We start from the raw sequence: 17,808 nt of genomic DNA, 5'->3' as shown, positions 1-17,808 counted from the left end.
GGCAGTAGGGAAATTCCCAGGAATCCACAAGGATGATCCCAGCTAAGCCTCTAAGCAATAGAGAAGAGGGTACTTGAACTGGCCTTCCCCTATTATCAGATTAATGACTACCTTAATTGTCATCATAGAAACTTCATCCAGCAACTGATGGAAGCAGATGCAGAGACTCATAGTTGTACTGGGCTGAATTCCCAGAGTCCAGTCTAAGAGAGGGAGGAGTGATAATAAAATTTCTCCCCAGAAATCCATACGCCTTATAAAAATGTTCTCCAATGGCAATTACTTAGATGAACTCCAGGACACAGAATTTAACAGAGCAATTATAAATTGGATCGAAGATTCCAAGGCATTTCAGGAAGGCAGGAACACGGAACTCAGTGAACTGAAGGAGGACATCTAGTAGTAAGAACCTTAGGGATGCTCAATAAACAAATGAGTGAAAAGAAGACAGTCCAGGATTGGGAAACTGAATTCGGTAAAGGGCTAGCAATATTGAGGAGAAGATATTTGTACACATGTGCATATATATATGTGTGTGATAATAATAATAATAATAATAATAATAATAATAATAATAATAGACAATATGAACTTGAGAAGTAGGAGGCCCAGGAGCTGGAAGGAGGAAGAGGATGGGTGGAAATCATGTAAACAGAGCACCCACTTATTAATTCTCAAAAATTAAGCAAAACAAAAGTCAAAAGAGTCCAGACTAGGAAGAAGGAATTTGAACTCGGGATGAGGTGTTTTATGCGCAAACGCTGCGACCTACATAAACTGCTTATTCTCTCAGCATCCCAGTCTCCTTATCTGTAAATCTATGAGTCAATCCATATAATCTTTATTTCTTCTAAACTAATAGTTTAGGCACCATAGATAACATTTTTATTTGACTTTGATATTGAGCCATACAATTTGACTAAATTTGATCAAATTGCCATTATTGAGTCTCTAATACATTGAGATTTTATTAAAAGACTGCAAATGAAAGTGATAATGATGCATTAGTCCACGGGAGTGACTTCTAATGGACAGAAAACGTAGGGATAAATCGGGTCCTATTATCAGGCCTGGATGCAAGAGAAAGAAGATGGCAACTGGTATTAAATTCAAATACCAATCTCTGAGGTGTATAATTTTACTTTTTAAAAAATGGAAATATGTTCACCCTAATTTTAGTATTGGCTATACTGTCAGTTTATCACCTCAGTCTACCAATAAAGTAAAAATTATATGCAATTAAATGATATTTGTTATGAAGATAAAAGGATCCATCAGTAATGCTTTTAAAATTCTCAATAGTTACACTTATTTCAGATCATAAGTATAAAATTTTTGAGAAACTACTCTGAGAGGAATGATAGAATTGGAGCAGCTATTAAGCCTGTTCTTAGGTACATTTGGGCTAATCCCAGGATAGGAAAGATTGTACAGTCCAAGAAACACATTTATTTCATCACCTTTTTATATGTTTACTGAATTATGATTCTCTTTTGAAATTTTATCCTGTTCTTACAAAATGTACGAAAAGCTGTCACTGGCATTTGGAAATTATTAAGAAGACAAAATAATCTATTTTATGTATCTTTAAGATTCTGCCGCAGCTGGACAGTGGTGGTGCATGTCTTTAATCCCAGAATTTGGGAGGCAGAGACAGGCAGATCTTTCTGAGTTTGAAGCTAGCCTGGTCTACAAGAGCTAGTTCCAGGACAGCCAGGGTTGTTACATAGAGAAACTCTGTCTCAAAAACCAAAAGAACCAAAAACACACACAAAAAAGAAGATTCTGCTGCAGTACTGATAACAAATGTGTTAATGTATAAATCTGATATGACACTGTCCACACTCTATGCTCTCATAAGAAAAAAAAAGGAGAGTGTGAAATGTTCTGTTCATGAATACAGATGAATCTCAGGTATCCTCATAATGTCTAAAATGATGAGATTTGTGGCTAATCAGAAAGTTTGTGTACAAGGGCTAAGTTCCATGTACTAATAACTGATTAATCAAATTTCTTTATGATTTTTCTTTTTTAATTGTAATTTTAATTGTGCATTATTAATAGAGTATAGTGTGCTAATTGGATACATTTATACAATGTGGAATGATATAATCATGGTGTTTCTGACTTTTTTTTTCCAAATTTCCAATCAGTGTAATACATTATAGTTCAGAAATAAAGGAAATAAAATAAAGTGTGATTATTTAAAAGAAAATATTCAAAATAGAGCTTACTATTATGATTTCTATGATTAATTAAGGTAGCTGTTATGCTTTATAATTATAAATATGTAATATACACAAGTGTTTCAATTTTATTAAATTGTATGTGTTTTTGTTTATATATTGATAAATTTATAATTATATAGGAACTTCACAGTCTTACTGGTGTACTAGATTATTTGCTTGTATAATAAAGTAAAACATATGGCTTTAGTGATATTATTCTTTAAATTTTTTATTCTTTTACTGTGGAAATATATTGCAATCTACTGTATCATCTTCATTATACCATGCTTTCCTAAAATGTATCTTCAATTTGAATGCTAAATGTTCAAATAAACACATCAGTGATTTGGCAAGCAGTTTAGCTTCGTATAAGAAGTCACAGGTGTACTGTCAGCTTTCGGTGGGTAATAGTGAAACTGGCTGGATATCCATGGTGGTTTGGTTGCAGGAATGACCCTCATGTATTGACCTTTCTGTGGTTGGTTTGTCAGTACCCTTCCACTCATATTTTGGATTTGCTTCGCATTTGCTTTGGCCGACAAAAAAGTGTCAAGCAAACAGAGAAAACATGTGCATGTTCGTACTTACCCTCTTGTGTTTCACATGCTAGCTCTACAGAAAGAAGCTGCAGCAATGGCAGTCCCAGACAGGATTTGCAGAACCTCGCCAGATCAGCCCATCTGACCTGTAAATTTAAGAGCAGTAAGCAATGGTAGTGCTTTTACCGCACTGGTGAAGATTGACTTGTTACCTAACAATACAGGAATGACACAATAGGTACAGGCGGTACATAGGACAAGACTGTCTTGTTACAGAATATTAACATCTTCATATCATACATTTGTTATTTTATTAAAGTCTGTTTCAGCTGAATTTTTGGTGTAGGAGACAATCTTGGATATTTACTCTCTTTTTCCTGTTGGCTTTATAGATATTCTAAATATTCATCAAATCAATTGATAACAATTAAGTATTATCTGAGTGTCAGCAATAACAATGGATGCTTAGAGGGAAACAGCTTGAGTGCTCTATGCTTATGGGGGTGATTATATGGCATTGACATACTTGCTATGAGGGATTCTTTGCTATTGTCAGTGAAGCTGATTCCCAAAGTTAATCCCATTAACATCTGTCATTATGTACAGTCATGGTTTCCCCCTTTGGGCACAAAGTCTAGAGATCTGTTTTATCCCTCTTTGTGTTTCCCCTTTATTTGGGAGAAACATTTAATTCCCCCTTTTCATGTGACTTACACATCTTCCTATTGTGTGGCTTGATATATTACCTGTATCAACACCGGGCTTGGCCATGTTACTTGTTTTAAGCATTGGGATCTAAAATGCTTATGAATATGGGTTAGCCCTCATGCTACTCTTGGAACCCATGACAGTCACCACGTGAACAAGTCAGGGGTAGCCCCTTGAAAAGGAGTTATTTGGTTCCTGCAATCCAGGATGACAGCTATCCCTCAGAAATGGAACTGTCTAGCTGTCAAACAGCTGGCAACAGCTGGCCACAAAAACCCCAGTCAAAAGCCACATAAAGGTCCAGCCAAACCTAGGACAAGTTATTTCACTGAATCATTAGCTGAAGTCATTTATTTTTAATTTAATTATTTATTATGTGTCCGTGTAAACGCACACGTATGTGCAGATGCACATGCTTGTGCTGCAGTTTGTTTGTGGAGGTAGGTCAGAGGAGAACTTGGAGGCGTCAGTTCTCTTCTCCCACTATGGGTTCCCAAAGATCAAAGTCAGGGTGCTAGGCTTGATGGCAAGTACCTTTACCTACTGAGACACCTCGCTTTTGCTGAAGTGTGACTTTGGTCAGGAGCTACTAAGAGATAGGCCATAATTTTGTGTTAAAAGCTGACGAGACCTGAATAGATATGGGACATTCTTCCAGAGTCCCACTCTAAACTGTGGGGGATAACATAGTGAAAAGCAAAGGTTTGTATTAAAATCAGTGTTACTTTGAATTTCTGTTACTGAAACACCATCTAGCCTATCTCTGTTCTACACATAACCCTTGTTCTAGTCTCCCAAAAGACAGGGCTGCGAACATACGCTGCTACCACACACGGCTTCCAACTTCACACTCAACTTTTTGATGAAGATTTGATGTTACATTTTTTACTAGTGAGGCACGCTGAGCAACAAACTGCCCTCTCAAAAGAAGGAAAAAGAATGACAGATAATAATATGCCACAAAAATAGAGAATACTGCAGAGCTGAGAAGTTATGCTGCGTTCCCAAGGATTAAAGTGTATTTCTCCGCAGAACTGAGCGTAAATGCTGGGTAACACACAGCATTTCTCTGTAAACTCTGGATGGCTCGTCAGCTTTTAGCTCCCTGGGACTACACAAAAATGGCTCAGGTGCAAAGGAGAGGGGTGGGGAGTAATTTTAAGACTATGCTTAATCAAAAGATTCTCCTCTCTCCAAGCAAATTTTCTTTAAAACAGCGCAGGATCCACCCTTAACAATTACAAAGTGCTAATCCCATGCCACGCACTGTATTAAGGTTTGACAGACCAAAAGAAAAAAAAAAAAAGATGTCAAAGATGTCAAGGCACCAAACTCCCAGCGAATCATAACCCTCCATGAGTTTACATTTTGGGGCAGTATGTGAAATTTCCCTCAAGTTCTCGGCCCGCTATACTCACTATTGTGAAAAGCCCTTGATCGTTTCCTCGATCTCTGCAAATAGTCTCACTTTTCAAGATCTCTTGGCTTCGTAAATTGATGCCCAGGTACATCCTTCCCGAGTACAGTGGAATGACTGGCTTGCCCTTTCCCTGAGGAGCAAAGGCCCTGAGAAGCGAAGACCCTGAGGACAAGGACCTTGGAAAGTTCCCAGCCTGGCCCCTCAAGACATAGTCAACTCTTTGAGGTTTCCACCGAACTTCCCACGCAGACCCTGAAGAAGCTAAAGGTAGGCCAGGGCAACACCCGCCCTGCAGGAATTTGGGCGGAGGGAGTATGAGGCTAACCCCACCACCAGCCAAGCATTTGAAGTCTAGGGCCCCCGCTGCCAGCTGGAGAGTGCGAACCCCATCAGAGCGCGCTCAACGCGAACGGACTACAAAGCCCAGAGTGCACAGCATCGCGCCCGTGGGCTCCGCTTCGGGACCCTCACGCAGTGGAGGCTGGGAAATGAAGTCTGCGGACTCGCAGCGCCCCACGCGAAGGCAGGAGGGAGGCGTCGCTAGTCCGCTCCTTCTGCACGCGGGTTCCTGGCTGGCCTCGGGGTTTCTCGCTCCCGCTCAGGGTTTTCGCGGCCGGCGGGAGCGGTATGGCTCGCCTGAGTAAACTCCGGCGGCAGGAGGGGGAGGGAGTGGATAGGGAAGGGGGCGGGGTCAGCGGAAGCGGCAGGTTGCTTCCTTCTCTTCGCGCTCCCTCCCCGCCTCTCCCTGAGGGAGCCGTGGGAGGGGGGAGGGGGAGGGCAGAGGGAAGGTAGTGACACGTGTCAATCAACCCCCCTCCGGGGGGCGCGCGCTCCGGGGCTCGCGCCGAGGGCTCGCGCCCCTGCCTCGTGCCTGCGCCGCTCGTATGTAAATGAGGGCGCGTGACGCGGGACGCAGATGGACAAGGGAAGAGAGAGAATGGCCGCTGCCGCCGCTGCTGCCGCCGCCGCCGCCGCTGCCGCTCAGTGCCGGAGCCCTCGGTGCGCGGCGGAGAGGAGAGGATTCCGGCGGGAACTCGACTCTTGGCGCCACCGCCTCATGCACTGTGTAGGTAAGAGAGACACGGGCCGGGCCGGGCTCGGCGCCGCGGTGCGGCTGCCCGAGGAGTTTGTGGCAGAGGGGTGTAGTTGGAGCTCCGGTTCGGGTCAGTTCAATGGGGAGCAATGGGAGCGGCGGCGGCGGCGCGGCGGCCCCGGCGGCGCCTTTTGTCTCGGGGCTCCCTGCCCGGCGCGGTCCGCGCCCGGCCGCCCGCCTGCCCGCCTCCGGGCTCCCGAGGAACTGTTAGTTCGGACCCCCTCTCCTCCGAGCTCCCCGCGGAAGCAGCCCGCCCCGGCTCGCGCTGCCCAGAAACTCCGCGGCGTCCGTCTTGCCACCCGCCCGTCCCCCCTGTCATCGCGGCTCTCGGCCGGGGCGGAGGGGACCCAGAGGCGGCGGGCCGGTCCGCGCCCCCCGCCGGACGCACACACACCCCCTTCTTGCCGCCGGGGGGCTGGACGGGCAGAAGCTGCCGAGTTCCCGGGACGCCCGACCTGGGGGTTGCGGGGCGCTCACGGGGCGGGGGCCGCCGAGGGCCGAGGGTCGATGGGGGCGGCGCCCGAGGGGCGGGGGGGCTGCCGCCTCTGCCCTCTCGCGCGCGGCCTCGGATCTGTGTGTACCCCTTTAAGAAGGAGCCGCTCGAGCGCTGACGGTTGGGATTTGAAGTTCTTCCTCCCTCTTTGGAAGTCTGGACGGATGGGGGGTGTTGCTATGACGACGGCACCCTCCCCCCCGTGCCGCGCCCCCTCTCCCCTTTTCCTTGAGGACGCCCCGACGACTCTGGTCCTCTTTCGCTGTCATGTGATGGACGCGCATCGCCCTCCCCACCTCCCATTCCCGTGTTAATGCCATTCAGTTTTCCGATTCGGTGGGGTCTGACTGGTTTTTTTTTTGTTTTTTTTTGTTTGTTTGTTTGTTTGTTTTTGTTTTTTTTTTTTTTTTTGCTTCAAACTTCCGCGCTCCGGGCTGTCATTCAGCGTGCCGCTCTGGGTAGCGGGAAGTCCTGGGACTCCCTACCTCGTTGCGGTCCCCGCTTTTCCCCACCCCGAGTGAGACGTGTCCCCTCAGCTGTTACCCAGCAGGTTGGTTCAGTGCAGTAGAGGGGCTAACCCGGGTTGAGGGGGCTGCTGGGCGTGTGCCCCGGCAGGGGTCACAGGGTGGCATTTGAGGGGACGAGGTGGGAATGGAGGCTGCTCGGTGTTAGGAGTAGCGCCGGTGTCTTTTCTGCCGAGAGTGTCGGTATTGGGAGTTGAGGAGTAGGTTCAGTTCCTAGTGAAGACAACTCTCCTACCTTGTTTTCATCTGTTCTTGCGCCACCTCGCGCCCTGTCCCCCTACCCCACCCCTTGGCTCGAGCCTTCAGGACTGTCTGTCGTCTTGTTTTCACTAGTGAAAAAGATCATAATAGATTAAGCCAGAGGCAATTTCAGTGCCGTACAGAGTAGGATGTATATAGGGAAAGAGAGGGGGAGAGACTGATTTAGGAACATTTCGGTGATGTTTAAGCAGTTTACTGGTTTGTATCACCTCTATAGAATTTTGGTGTGATCTGTGACAAAGTTATGGGGGGAGGTAGTTGCAAAAACTAAACAAAGACCAACACCTCATACTGAATGTGTTGATACTTTGTACTTCGGGAATGCAAAGTGGACCGGTTTTGACAGTTTCTCATGCGAGTATCTGTTCGGTTGAAAATCCGCCTAGAATTGTCGACTTCATTCCCGTGGAGTCCAACAACTAGCACTGACAGCATTGCACTCCTAGATCACTGCATTACTGTGTTAAGTTTTGATAAGGCACACAGTGATTTAAAGGTGACCATGGCCGAGTTTTGTTTTACAGAATGTGAGGATGTTTTTCTCAGCTTGTGTCTTTGATTACATTTAAGTATGGTTTTGAATCACAACAATGCATGTACTTTTGAAAGTCAAATTTTAATTGAGACAAATTAATTTAACGGGAAGTGAAGTTAGTTTTTTTGAATACCTTAGATGTAATCTGTATTATTACCCTTCCAATGATATACACAATTATGTATATGTCATATGCCACATATGAAAATATTTTTTTCCTGGGCAACAGCCATCCTTTGAGAATTGTTTCACACAGCCCCAGTTCTTTGTCGAGAGACATACTGAGATCCATCTCATATATTGCTTTGTCACTGTTATTTTTTAGTAGCAAAACCCTTCTAAATAGGATGCGCACCTGTTGGTTGGGTTTATTTTTTATTTATTTTTTTTTTTTTGGTGTCATGTTTGATTGTGGTGTGAATAGGTGTTAAATTTCATTGTTTTTGATGTGTACTTTGCAGAAAAATACTTTTCCTGTTCTTTATATGTATGAGTGTGAGATATATACAGGTGTAGATGTGTAAATGTGTACATTTCTTTATTGAGTGGTCTGTGCTCTTATTGCTTGAAATACTTTTTTGTCAAATATTCTCTTGGCTTTTGAGAAAACCAGTCATTCAAAAGTCTTGGTTTTCAGTGAGAGTTGGAATTCCTAAGTATCTTCAGGTTGTACAACTTATTAATATTGAATCTATAATGAAGTTTCTTGAAATTTCTTCGCTTAACTACTTAAACAAATATGATTCATCTTTTGACATGTATATTGGAAAATATATCCACTGTTAGTGAATGATGATAGTAATTGAGAAAGGAATATGTTTGAATCCATCTAGAAAAATGTTTACTTTCCTTTATAATTATAAAACTCATGTATTTGCCCTAGATTTACTCCTCTGATTCATTCCTAGTTTTGTTTTAGATTGGAGAAGTGTCCTTCAAGCTTTGTCTGTTTATAATGGACGTTTGTTTTATAGTTTTCCTATACTAGAGTATGATTTTGAGTATCCTCATGTAACCAATGCTTGCATGCATATTGGATATTGTACTGTTATCCTAGTATTCACAATTCTACTGAGCACTAATAGACTGTCACATATTTTATAGAGTATGTTATTAGTATCTACTAACTAGAATGACACTCGCATAGTCCTTATGGAATAATACTAGTATCTAATGATTCATAAAATTAAAAACAGTTAAGCATAGTATAAAATAAATGTATTAACACAGTTTAAAACATTATTCAGACTTGCAAAGTAATTAGAATATTAATCTGGGACAGGACAGTTTTCTAAAAATTTTATTTTGGTACAGTTTACATCTTAAAATATTAAAGGATAAGAAACTAATATTTACTCTTGCCTGTGTTAACCAGTTGTTTGCATTTTGTTGTATTGTTATTCTTGTCCTAAATTCACACACACACACGCTCACAGAGAAAGAGAGAGAGAGTGAGAGAACACATGTTGAGAGTAATTTGGAGCCCCAAGCTCTTCGGTGTTCCCCAAACAAGAACACTGTCTACATACACTATTACCTACTTTATAGTTCATTTTCAAATTGTATCTGTTTTCTCTATTCATCTCCTGTCTGTCTCCTACTTCAAGATCCACTCTTAAGATCATGGTTATCGTGTCTCTAGTCCCTTTTGATTGGGGATACTTGTTCAGTTTTTCTTTGTTTCTTGACCTCGACATAAAAGAGCAACAAGACGACATGGCATTATTCTGTAGAATGTCCCTTAGTTGGAATCTGTTTTTTTTCATGATTAGTTTGTTGTGCCTTTGGCAGGAGTACTAATGAAGAAATGTTCTATTCTTCCCAGGACATCATATCTTGAAGTTCATAATGTCGGTGTGTCTCAGCCATAAGATTTGGTTTTGTTTGCTGTATTTCTTCTTGAAAATTATTTACCATTTTGCAATTAATGTACAACTTATGGGAAATTTTGTTCTGTCAAAAACAGGGTATTGCCATCATCTCATCAGAATCTCGCCATTGTTTAACGTCTGTCAGTATTCTGGCCTGTTCCTTCTTTTTAAGGATCGATACTCATTCAGTTATACTTTGTATGATTTCATAAATTCTTATTCAAAGATAAAAATATATTACTGCAGTTATATTGGCTATCAAATTTTGGCATACTAAACTTAAAGTTTCTCTCTCTCTCTCTCTCTCTCTGTGTGTGTGTGTGTGTGTGTGTGTGTGTGTGTGTGTACACTTGTGCTTCTAAACAAGATAATCCACACTTGTGTATTTACTGACCCGGGTATAAGTTATTTTACCAAAATGACCTTCAACCTTTTTAAAGGAAAAAAATGAATTTAGATACCAGAACTAAGCAGCGGATTTTAGGTCTGTTTTAATCCCTAGTTCTATTTTTCAAATATATATTTTTTTCTTAAGATCACAAAGTAAAACAAGGAAAGGATTGGCTTTAAAACATTCTATAAAACACTAGTGTCTTTTCTATATAAAACTGTTCAAGCTGGGTAATGGTGACACACACCTTTAATCCCAGAACTCAGGGAGCCAGAGGCAGGTGGATCTCTATGAGTTCGAGGCCAGCCTGATCTACAGAGTTCCGGGACATCCAAAGATACACAGAGAAACCCTGTCTCGAACCCCCCCCCAAAAAAAAACCCAGCACTCAACAACAACAAAACCCAACCCAACCAAAAACTGTTTCAATAATAATTGAGTCGAATATGAAATATTAAATCTTCTGATAACCATATTCAAATACATTTATGTAGTCTATTACCTTTTTATTAAAAACAGTACCTTTTTTTACTAACCCATGAAGAAATTGTTAAGGAGTTGGGTTACTATTCATGTTTTAGAATTGGGTCTTTTACATTTGGACTACGTTTCAATATGAAGTATCTGTTTAACTGCAACACATGGCAAGTGAACCTCATTGGGCAGTTTAGTTTTCTTGATTTCCATGGTATCATTTACCTTAAAAAAAAAACTCTCCATAATAAATATATATTTTACCCAGATCTTTTATTTGATTAGTATAGAACAAACAGATCATTAAAAAAATAAGTTTTAGAGCTAGACTTCTGAGTTGGAACCTAGTGGCATTATTTGTCAATGGACAAGGTTCTCTTTTATTTTTCAGTATCATCAATGATTTGGAGAGAGCTAGGTTACTAGAGAAGAAATTTGTTGATTTGTGCTAGTATGCGTCTTCTGTATAGAAAGCACTGAAATAAATGCTACCTATTATTGTTGGTGATGGTTTTTCTGCTTAGGCTTTATGATTTTTGTCAGTTGGCTTTGGTAGAAATGGTGCTACATAATTTAAAAAAAAAGATTATGGAGCATACTAAAGTAAAAACAAAGAGTCTAAATGATCTGTAATTTCCAGTTTTCTATAGCCTTTTAGAGTGTTATAGAATTTCGAATCATGTAACTTTGTACTAGCCTTCTATGTGAAGATAGCATTTTTTTTTACCATTCTAAATTCTAAGGAATCTGTGGTAACTGATAGAAGAAATGAGTTTGTAGCTCATAGAAACTCTTTATTTTTAATTTTTTTTGCTTTATAAATAATAATATTCAAAATTTCCACCTCCTCCCCTCCTCCCATTTCCCTCCCACCCCCTTCTCACTCGCCCCTCCCCTTCCAGTCCTTAGAGAGGGCAGGGTACCCTGCCCTGTGGGAAGTCCAAGGCCCTCCCCTCTCCATCCAGGCCTAGGAATGTGTGTATTCAAACAGACTAGGATCCCAAAAAACCAGTACATGCAGTAGAATCAAGTCCCAGTGCCATTATCATTGGATTGTCAGCCCCCATTGTCAGCCACTTTCAGAGAGTTTAATTTGATCACATGCTTGTTCAGTCCCAGTCCAGCTGGCCTTGATCAGTCATACCGTCTCAGTGGGTGGACTCACCCCTTGCGGTCCTGACTTCCTTGCTCATCTTCTCCCTCTTTCTGCTCTTCAACTGGACATTGGGAGCTCAGTCCAGTGCTCCAATGTGGGTCTCTGTCTCTATCTCCATCCATCACCAGATGAAGGTTCTACTATCTTACACCTGTCAGAATGGCTAAAATCAAAAACACCAATGACAGCCTATGCTGGAGAAGATGTGGAGTAAGGGGAATACTCATCCATTGCTGGTGGGAATGCAAACTTGTGCAACCACTTTGGAAATCAGTGTGGCGGTTTCTCAGGAAACTGGGAGTCAACCTACCTCAGGATCCAGCAATTCCACTCTTTTGAATGTACCNCTCCCTCTTTCTGCTCTTCAACTGGACATTGGGAGCTCAGTCCAGTGCTCCATTGTGGGTCTCTGTCTCTATCTCCATCCATCACCAGATGAAGGTTCTACTATCTTACACCTGTCAGAATGGCTAAAATCAAAAACATCAATGACAACCTATGCTGGAGAGGATGTAGAGTAAGGGGAATACTCATCCATTGCTGGTGGGAATGCAAACTTGTGCAACCACTTTGGAAATCAGTGTGGCGGTTTCTCAGGAAACCTACCTCAGGATCCAGCAATTCCACTCTTTTGAATGTACCTAAGAGATGCCCAATCATACTACAGAATGTTCGTAGCAGCACTATTTGTAATTGCCAGAACCTGGAAACAACCTAGGTGCCCCTCAATGGAAGAATGGATAAAGTAAGTGTGGCAATATACGCATTGGAGTTCTACTCAGTTGTTAAAAAAAATGACATCTTGAATTTTGCATGCAAATGGATGGAAATAGAAAACACTATACTGAGTGAGACAACCCAGACCCCAAAAGATGAATATGGTATGTACTCACTCATTAGTGGATTCTAGCCATAAACAAAGGACATTGATCCTAGAGAAGCTAAATAATAAGGTGAACCCAAAGAAAAACATATATAGATCCTCCTGGAAATTGGAAGCAGACAAAATTGCTGGGCAGAAGTTGGAAGCACGGGGGTGGGAGAAAGGGAGAGGGGGAGAGAGAAGGGAGAAGGAGAGGACTGGGGAGAGCTTGGGGGAGCGGGATGGTTGAGATGGAGGAAGGGCGGATATGGGAGCATGGAAGAAGATATCTTAATTAAAGGAGCCATTTTAGGGTTGGCAAGAGACTTGACTCTAGAGGGGTTCCCAGGTGTCCAAAGGGATGTCCCCAGCTAGGTCCTTGTGCAGTAGAAGAGAGGGTGCCTGAACTGGCCTTGTCTCATTAGAAACTCTTTATCACCAAGTGCAGTGATGTACACATTACCTTTCATACCAGCATTTGGGAAGTGGAGCAGGACTGTATAGCAATAACCTATGTTAATAACAAAACACATAATAATAAAACACTGTCACATTAGATCAACTTGAGGTTGTTTTTGTTAGCATGAACTCCATTTTCACTTTCCATTTAGTCAGTTTGATAATTCCTTCTGGTTTCTTGCCTGCTCTTCTGTTATCTTACCATGAGTTCTCCCTTGTCATTGTTAGCACCTGAATCATGGGAGAACTTAGAAATCTGTATTGATGGGTTACTGATATGGTTTGGGCAACTGTCAGAAAGTGTTGGCTATACAGCTTGTTTCAAGCACCAGCAAAAATAATATCCATTTATTTTAAGTGATGGCAGTTGGGTTACCGTTTAATCACATACCTTGCATAATTAAAATCTGTGATGCTGATAAGTAGTTGAATAGGTTAAGACATATATCCAGATTCACTTTTTAAGAAAAGCATCTTGGATAATTTTGTATGCAAAATATTAAATTCTGTGTACTTCTGGATCATTTTATACTTGCAGACTAATGTTCTCCTGTCTTTGAAACCAATGAATGAATGAATTTTGAAATTTTTTTGCAAGTTTTTTCCATGGCAGGCTGCAGGCAGGTCTTTTTTTAAAGATGTATTTGTGTGCATGTACACGTGTATGTGTGTGTCCCCTTCTGTCTGAATTTATTATCTCCATCAGTCTATGCCACATGTGTGCAAAGGGCCCTCTGCAGCTTGAGGAGGGTGTGGAATCCTGGAGTTACAGGAGATCATGAACTCCTCTGGAAGAGCAATAATTGCTTTTAACCACTGAGTCATCTCTCAGCCTGCAGAATCGTATTCCTTGGACCGACGTGGCAGCACAATGACTAGTTGCTGCATGTGTCCCAATAGTCCTCTGACCTTCATTACTCGGTGTCTAGTTCTGTCTCAGTGCAGTCTTGGTAATGACAACAAAGATGTGTACTTTTGTTTGGTTTTGTTTGGTTATATAAGTGTTTTTCATTAGTACATCTAGTTTCACAGTTAAAATATCTTACTTTGTGTGGTGTGTGTTTATACCTTTCCTTTTTGATAATACTCTTTACTTGTGATATATAGATGGCCCTTAGAGTGGTTAAACATAAAATTCTCCACCTTATAATATCATAAAAGTGATACTTAGCAGATACCATTTAAATTTTGAATTTTGTTTTCTGACAAGCAATACATAGTATGTATGATATTCTTGACACACCAGGTGGTAGCTTGAACCATAGCTTCACATATTCATTGGCATAAACAATTGATACATTTGCAGTGTGCTTCTATCATAGTATTCAGTAAGTTACATGAAATATTCTACTTTTTATTATTTTAAAATATGTTTTGAATTTTGATTTTTATAACTATTGGCAGTTTGTGTCCTGAGCACATTTAAGTCTAAGCTATGATCCTATAAGTCAGAGTATCTATTGTATATAGACTAGCATTTATCACAATATTGAGGCCCCCACGTAGCCTTATTACAGTACAGATTTAGCATTAAATCTGTAATATATCCTTTAAAATTTTTTATTTGTAACATAACCTAGAGAAGAAATTGTAATGGTTCCCATGCAATTGGCTGTTACTACTAGGAGTGTAATTAATAAAATGTGCTATCTTTGCATTTGAAGAACAGCACATTGTTCTTAGTTAAAGCTAAATAAAATTTTTGTAAGAGTTTTTGTGTTTGCTATAAAATTAAAAAATAAAATGAATCACTTTTTTCCGTATCTTCTTTCCTTTTGTAGTCGGCAATACCTTATCCTACTTACGTTTGAATGTTTGGTTTTTTTCTTTAATCTGCTGCCAAGTTAGTACTTTCCTTGAAATAGTTCGTGGATTTAGTTTTTCTGATAGTGCAAGCAGTTGGGCAAATTGAGATAAGATTCTGGTTTATATCAGTAGATGCATTACTGATTTTACTTCCTTTTGGTGTAACTTATAACTTAAAATATAGTAAATCATTATTTGAGCAGCTGCTTTGATTTCATATTTCACAAGGCATTTAAGTCTCCCATTTGTCTCTCTTTATCAAGTAAAAGCTTCTCACCCTATTCAACTATTTAGTATAGACTATCAGAGTATTTCTTTCATATTGGTTCTTTAGAACAGCCTTCTCTTTTCATCTGATTTTATTTATTACTGATTACATCAAATTCTTTTGTATCTTCGTAACCATATTGTCTTACCTTAGCTCCTTAGTCACCTTTAAAATTTAACTTCAGTTATGAATAATACCTTGAGACATTTCTCCATTAAGTCAGATTGACCTTTTCTCCTCTAATGGTTGTGTGCAAGATGTGGATATTGGAATAACTTTGTCCATTAGTCTTCATTTTACTAAACTATTGACAGACAAGGAACTAAGTCTTAATAAATAGAAAGAGCTATATAGAAATCCTTTTTAGTATTTCTCAGTATAATCTTAGGCAAAATTCATTTTTTGTAGGAAAATTTATGAAACTGAGGTAATGTCATTGCTCATATGTTTACCCTTTTTGGCTTAAGAAAAAGTGTATTGAAGCTTTTGACTTAAAACTGTGATTAAAAATAGGTGTCATTAGCCGGGCGGTGGTGGCGCATGCCTTTAATCCCAGCACTCGGGAGGCAGAGGCAGGCGGATCTCTGTGAGTTCAAGGCCAGTCTGGTCTACAAGAGCTAGTTCCAGGACAGGAACCAAAAGCTATGGAGAAACCCTGTCTCGAAAAATCAAAAAAAAAAAAAAAAAAAGTGTCATTGCTAATGTGGATGAGGGAAGCTCCCAAGGCCTTAACCCTTTCTTTCCAGGAAGGAACACACCAGTTGCTTATTCAGTACCAAATGGTTAGCCCTAAGCATGCATACAAGTAACATTATAGAGACTGAGCAGGTTGTAGTTATGTATTTAGGAACTCACACATACACAGCAGCAGCAGCAACAACAACAAAGTAAAAAAGAAGCCATCGATTAGAAAGAGAGCAGGGTAGGAAGTACTTGAGATTTGGAGGGAGGAAAGGGAAGGGGAAATTATGTACTTTATAATCTCAAAAAGTAAAGCATTTCTAAAAAATTAAAAAGTAACTTTTATACTTCTTATCTTTCCGCTGTTTAAACTGAAAGACTTACTTATTGGAAGTACTACTGAGCTGTCAGGCATTCTGAACAAAAGGAAGCTCTCTACCCTAGCAAGAGTTGGTCATACGTGGAAAACAACTTCTAAGACACTCTTTTCCAGTAGGGAACAGATATAAAGATGTACTTAGTATTAGTAAATTTTTTTTTATTTTGAGAAGACAGTAAAATATTAAAGAACAGAAGTTTTACCCCTTAAGAATGTGAACTTTTTTGGGGAGTTCTGTTTTATGTGCTATGTAAGAACTGGAAGTTAAAATGCTCACCTTGTACTGTGGGTTTGTAATTAGATTTTGTTTATAAAGACTGTACTATGATTAAGGGTGCTGGGTGTTAGATATGGTATAAACTAATGGAAAGAGAGAAGAAACAATTACTTGAGAAATCTAAAATAACCAGGTTTCATAGAATTGAGGAACAACAAGAATTAAGAATCTTTTAACTATAAAAGAATGGTTAATAAATATTAGGCTTTGCCAAGTTAGTACAGTAGTCAGGTGGGGAGGTTGAAGCAGCCTTCCTCCCCATCCAGTCATAGATATGCTAGAGAAGCGCAGTGTAGTATGAGCAAGCTACAGGTAGGTTCTGTCTGGGTAGTTCATTCCCAAGGGCCATCTGGTCTCTGCTGTTGCAATGCAAATGCAATACCAAAATGAATAAACATGGCTGGGTTTAATAAGGATTTATTTTTGTAAGCAAGTGAATTTGGTTTGCCTTTTGGTTATGTCCTGATGAGTGCAGGTGTCCATAGAAGCCATAAATATCCCCTAAAGCTGGAGTTGCTGATGGTGCTAGGAACTGAATTTGGGTCCTGTGGAAGCAGTGTGTGCTTTAACTGCTGCGCTGTCTCTTCAGCTCCAGTAGCTCAGTGGTGGAAGCAGGTTCACTTGGCCATCCACGTCCAATTGTGTGTTCCCATCTATGGATTCAAACATAATATTTGGGGGAAATTGTACCAGTTTGTTTTTTTTCTTAAATAATAAAATGTCTGGGTCTTAAAACCAGTTCTCTAAGGATATTGGAAGATAACTATACTTTGAAATATAAATTACTGTTTTCTTTAGCTTTGATTGTAGGTGCTAATATAATTTAGTTGCTGGTGATTCCTTTTTAATTTTTATTTTTAGAAAAATGTCATCAGATATTCTGTGTCTACTTTCTCTTTTTCTTCTGAATATTCAGAACTAGAACTACCACACAAGACCAACCAAGAGTAGGTGTCCACACTGGGTGAGGTATATTGGCTTGGCTATGTCCTGTAAGAGCCTAAGGGGATGAAGAAGTTAGCCACCTGAGTTGATGGATTTCTGTATTAGCAAACATGCTGTTGCAAGATATTAGAACCTGTGTAGAAGTATGGTACCTTTGGAAGAGAGTGGTCAACACAGCAGAGGATCTTTTGATCTCAGAAAGAGATGTTCAAACCTCTCAGCAAGGTAAGAAGAGGACTAGACTTGGAGGAGGAGTTAGCCTTCTCTGTATGAGCTTAGGACCCCAGTAAGTAGCAGGAGAGCAGGAGGATATCTGTTAGAAGTACAGCTTGGTGTTGTACTGATGCTCAGGTGGGGAAAGGAAGCATCCATGCAAGGGATATTGTTATGTTTGATATAACATTGGAAAACATACACATTTTATAATCTTTGTTAACA

The 17,808-nt window shown here is 40.5% G+C and overlaps 1 protein-coding gene across 9 annotated transcripts in view; it reads left to right on the top strand.

Moving 5' to 3' along the window:
* The first annotated feature begins 5,677 nt into the window (after positions 1–5,677).
* Lcorl (ligand dependent nuclear receptor corepressor like) overlaps positions 5,678–17,808 on the top strand; it is a 155,725-nt gene continuing 143,594 nt past the window's right edge. For 6 of the 9 annotated variants that reach the window (XM_050149583.1, XM_050149584.1, XM_050149578.1 and 3 more), the window contains exon 1: positions 5,678–5,965. In XM_050149583.1, coding sequence (XP_050005540.1) covers positions 5,812–5,965 — 154 coding nt within the window. In that variant the 5' untranslated portion in view covers positions 5,678–5,811. The remainder of the gene's footprint in view (positions 5,966–17,808) is intronic. The other 3 variants (XM_050149580.1, XM_050149581.1, XM_050149579.1) reach the window with 3 other exon arrangements.

The sequence above is a fragment of the Alexandromys fortis genome, unplaced genomic scaffold, assembly GCF_014885135.2.
Source record: "Alexandromys fortis isolate MF-2015 unplaced genomic scaffold, M_Fortis_MF-2015_v1.1 scaffold_0, whole genome shotgun sequence".
NCBI lineage: Eukaryota > Metazoa > Chordata > Mammalia > Rodentia > Cricetidae > Alexandromys > Alexandromys fortis.
Note: the sequence above shows the minus strand (reverse complement) of the source record. Positions and strands in the feature narration are given on the sequence as shown.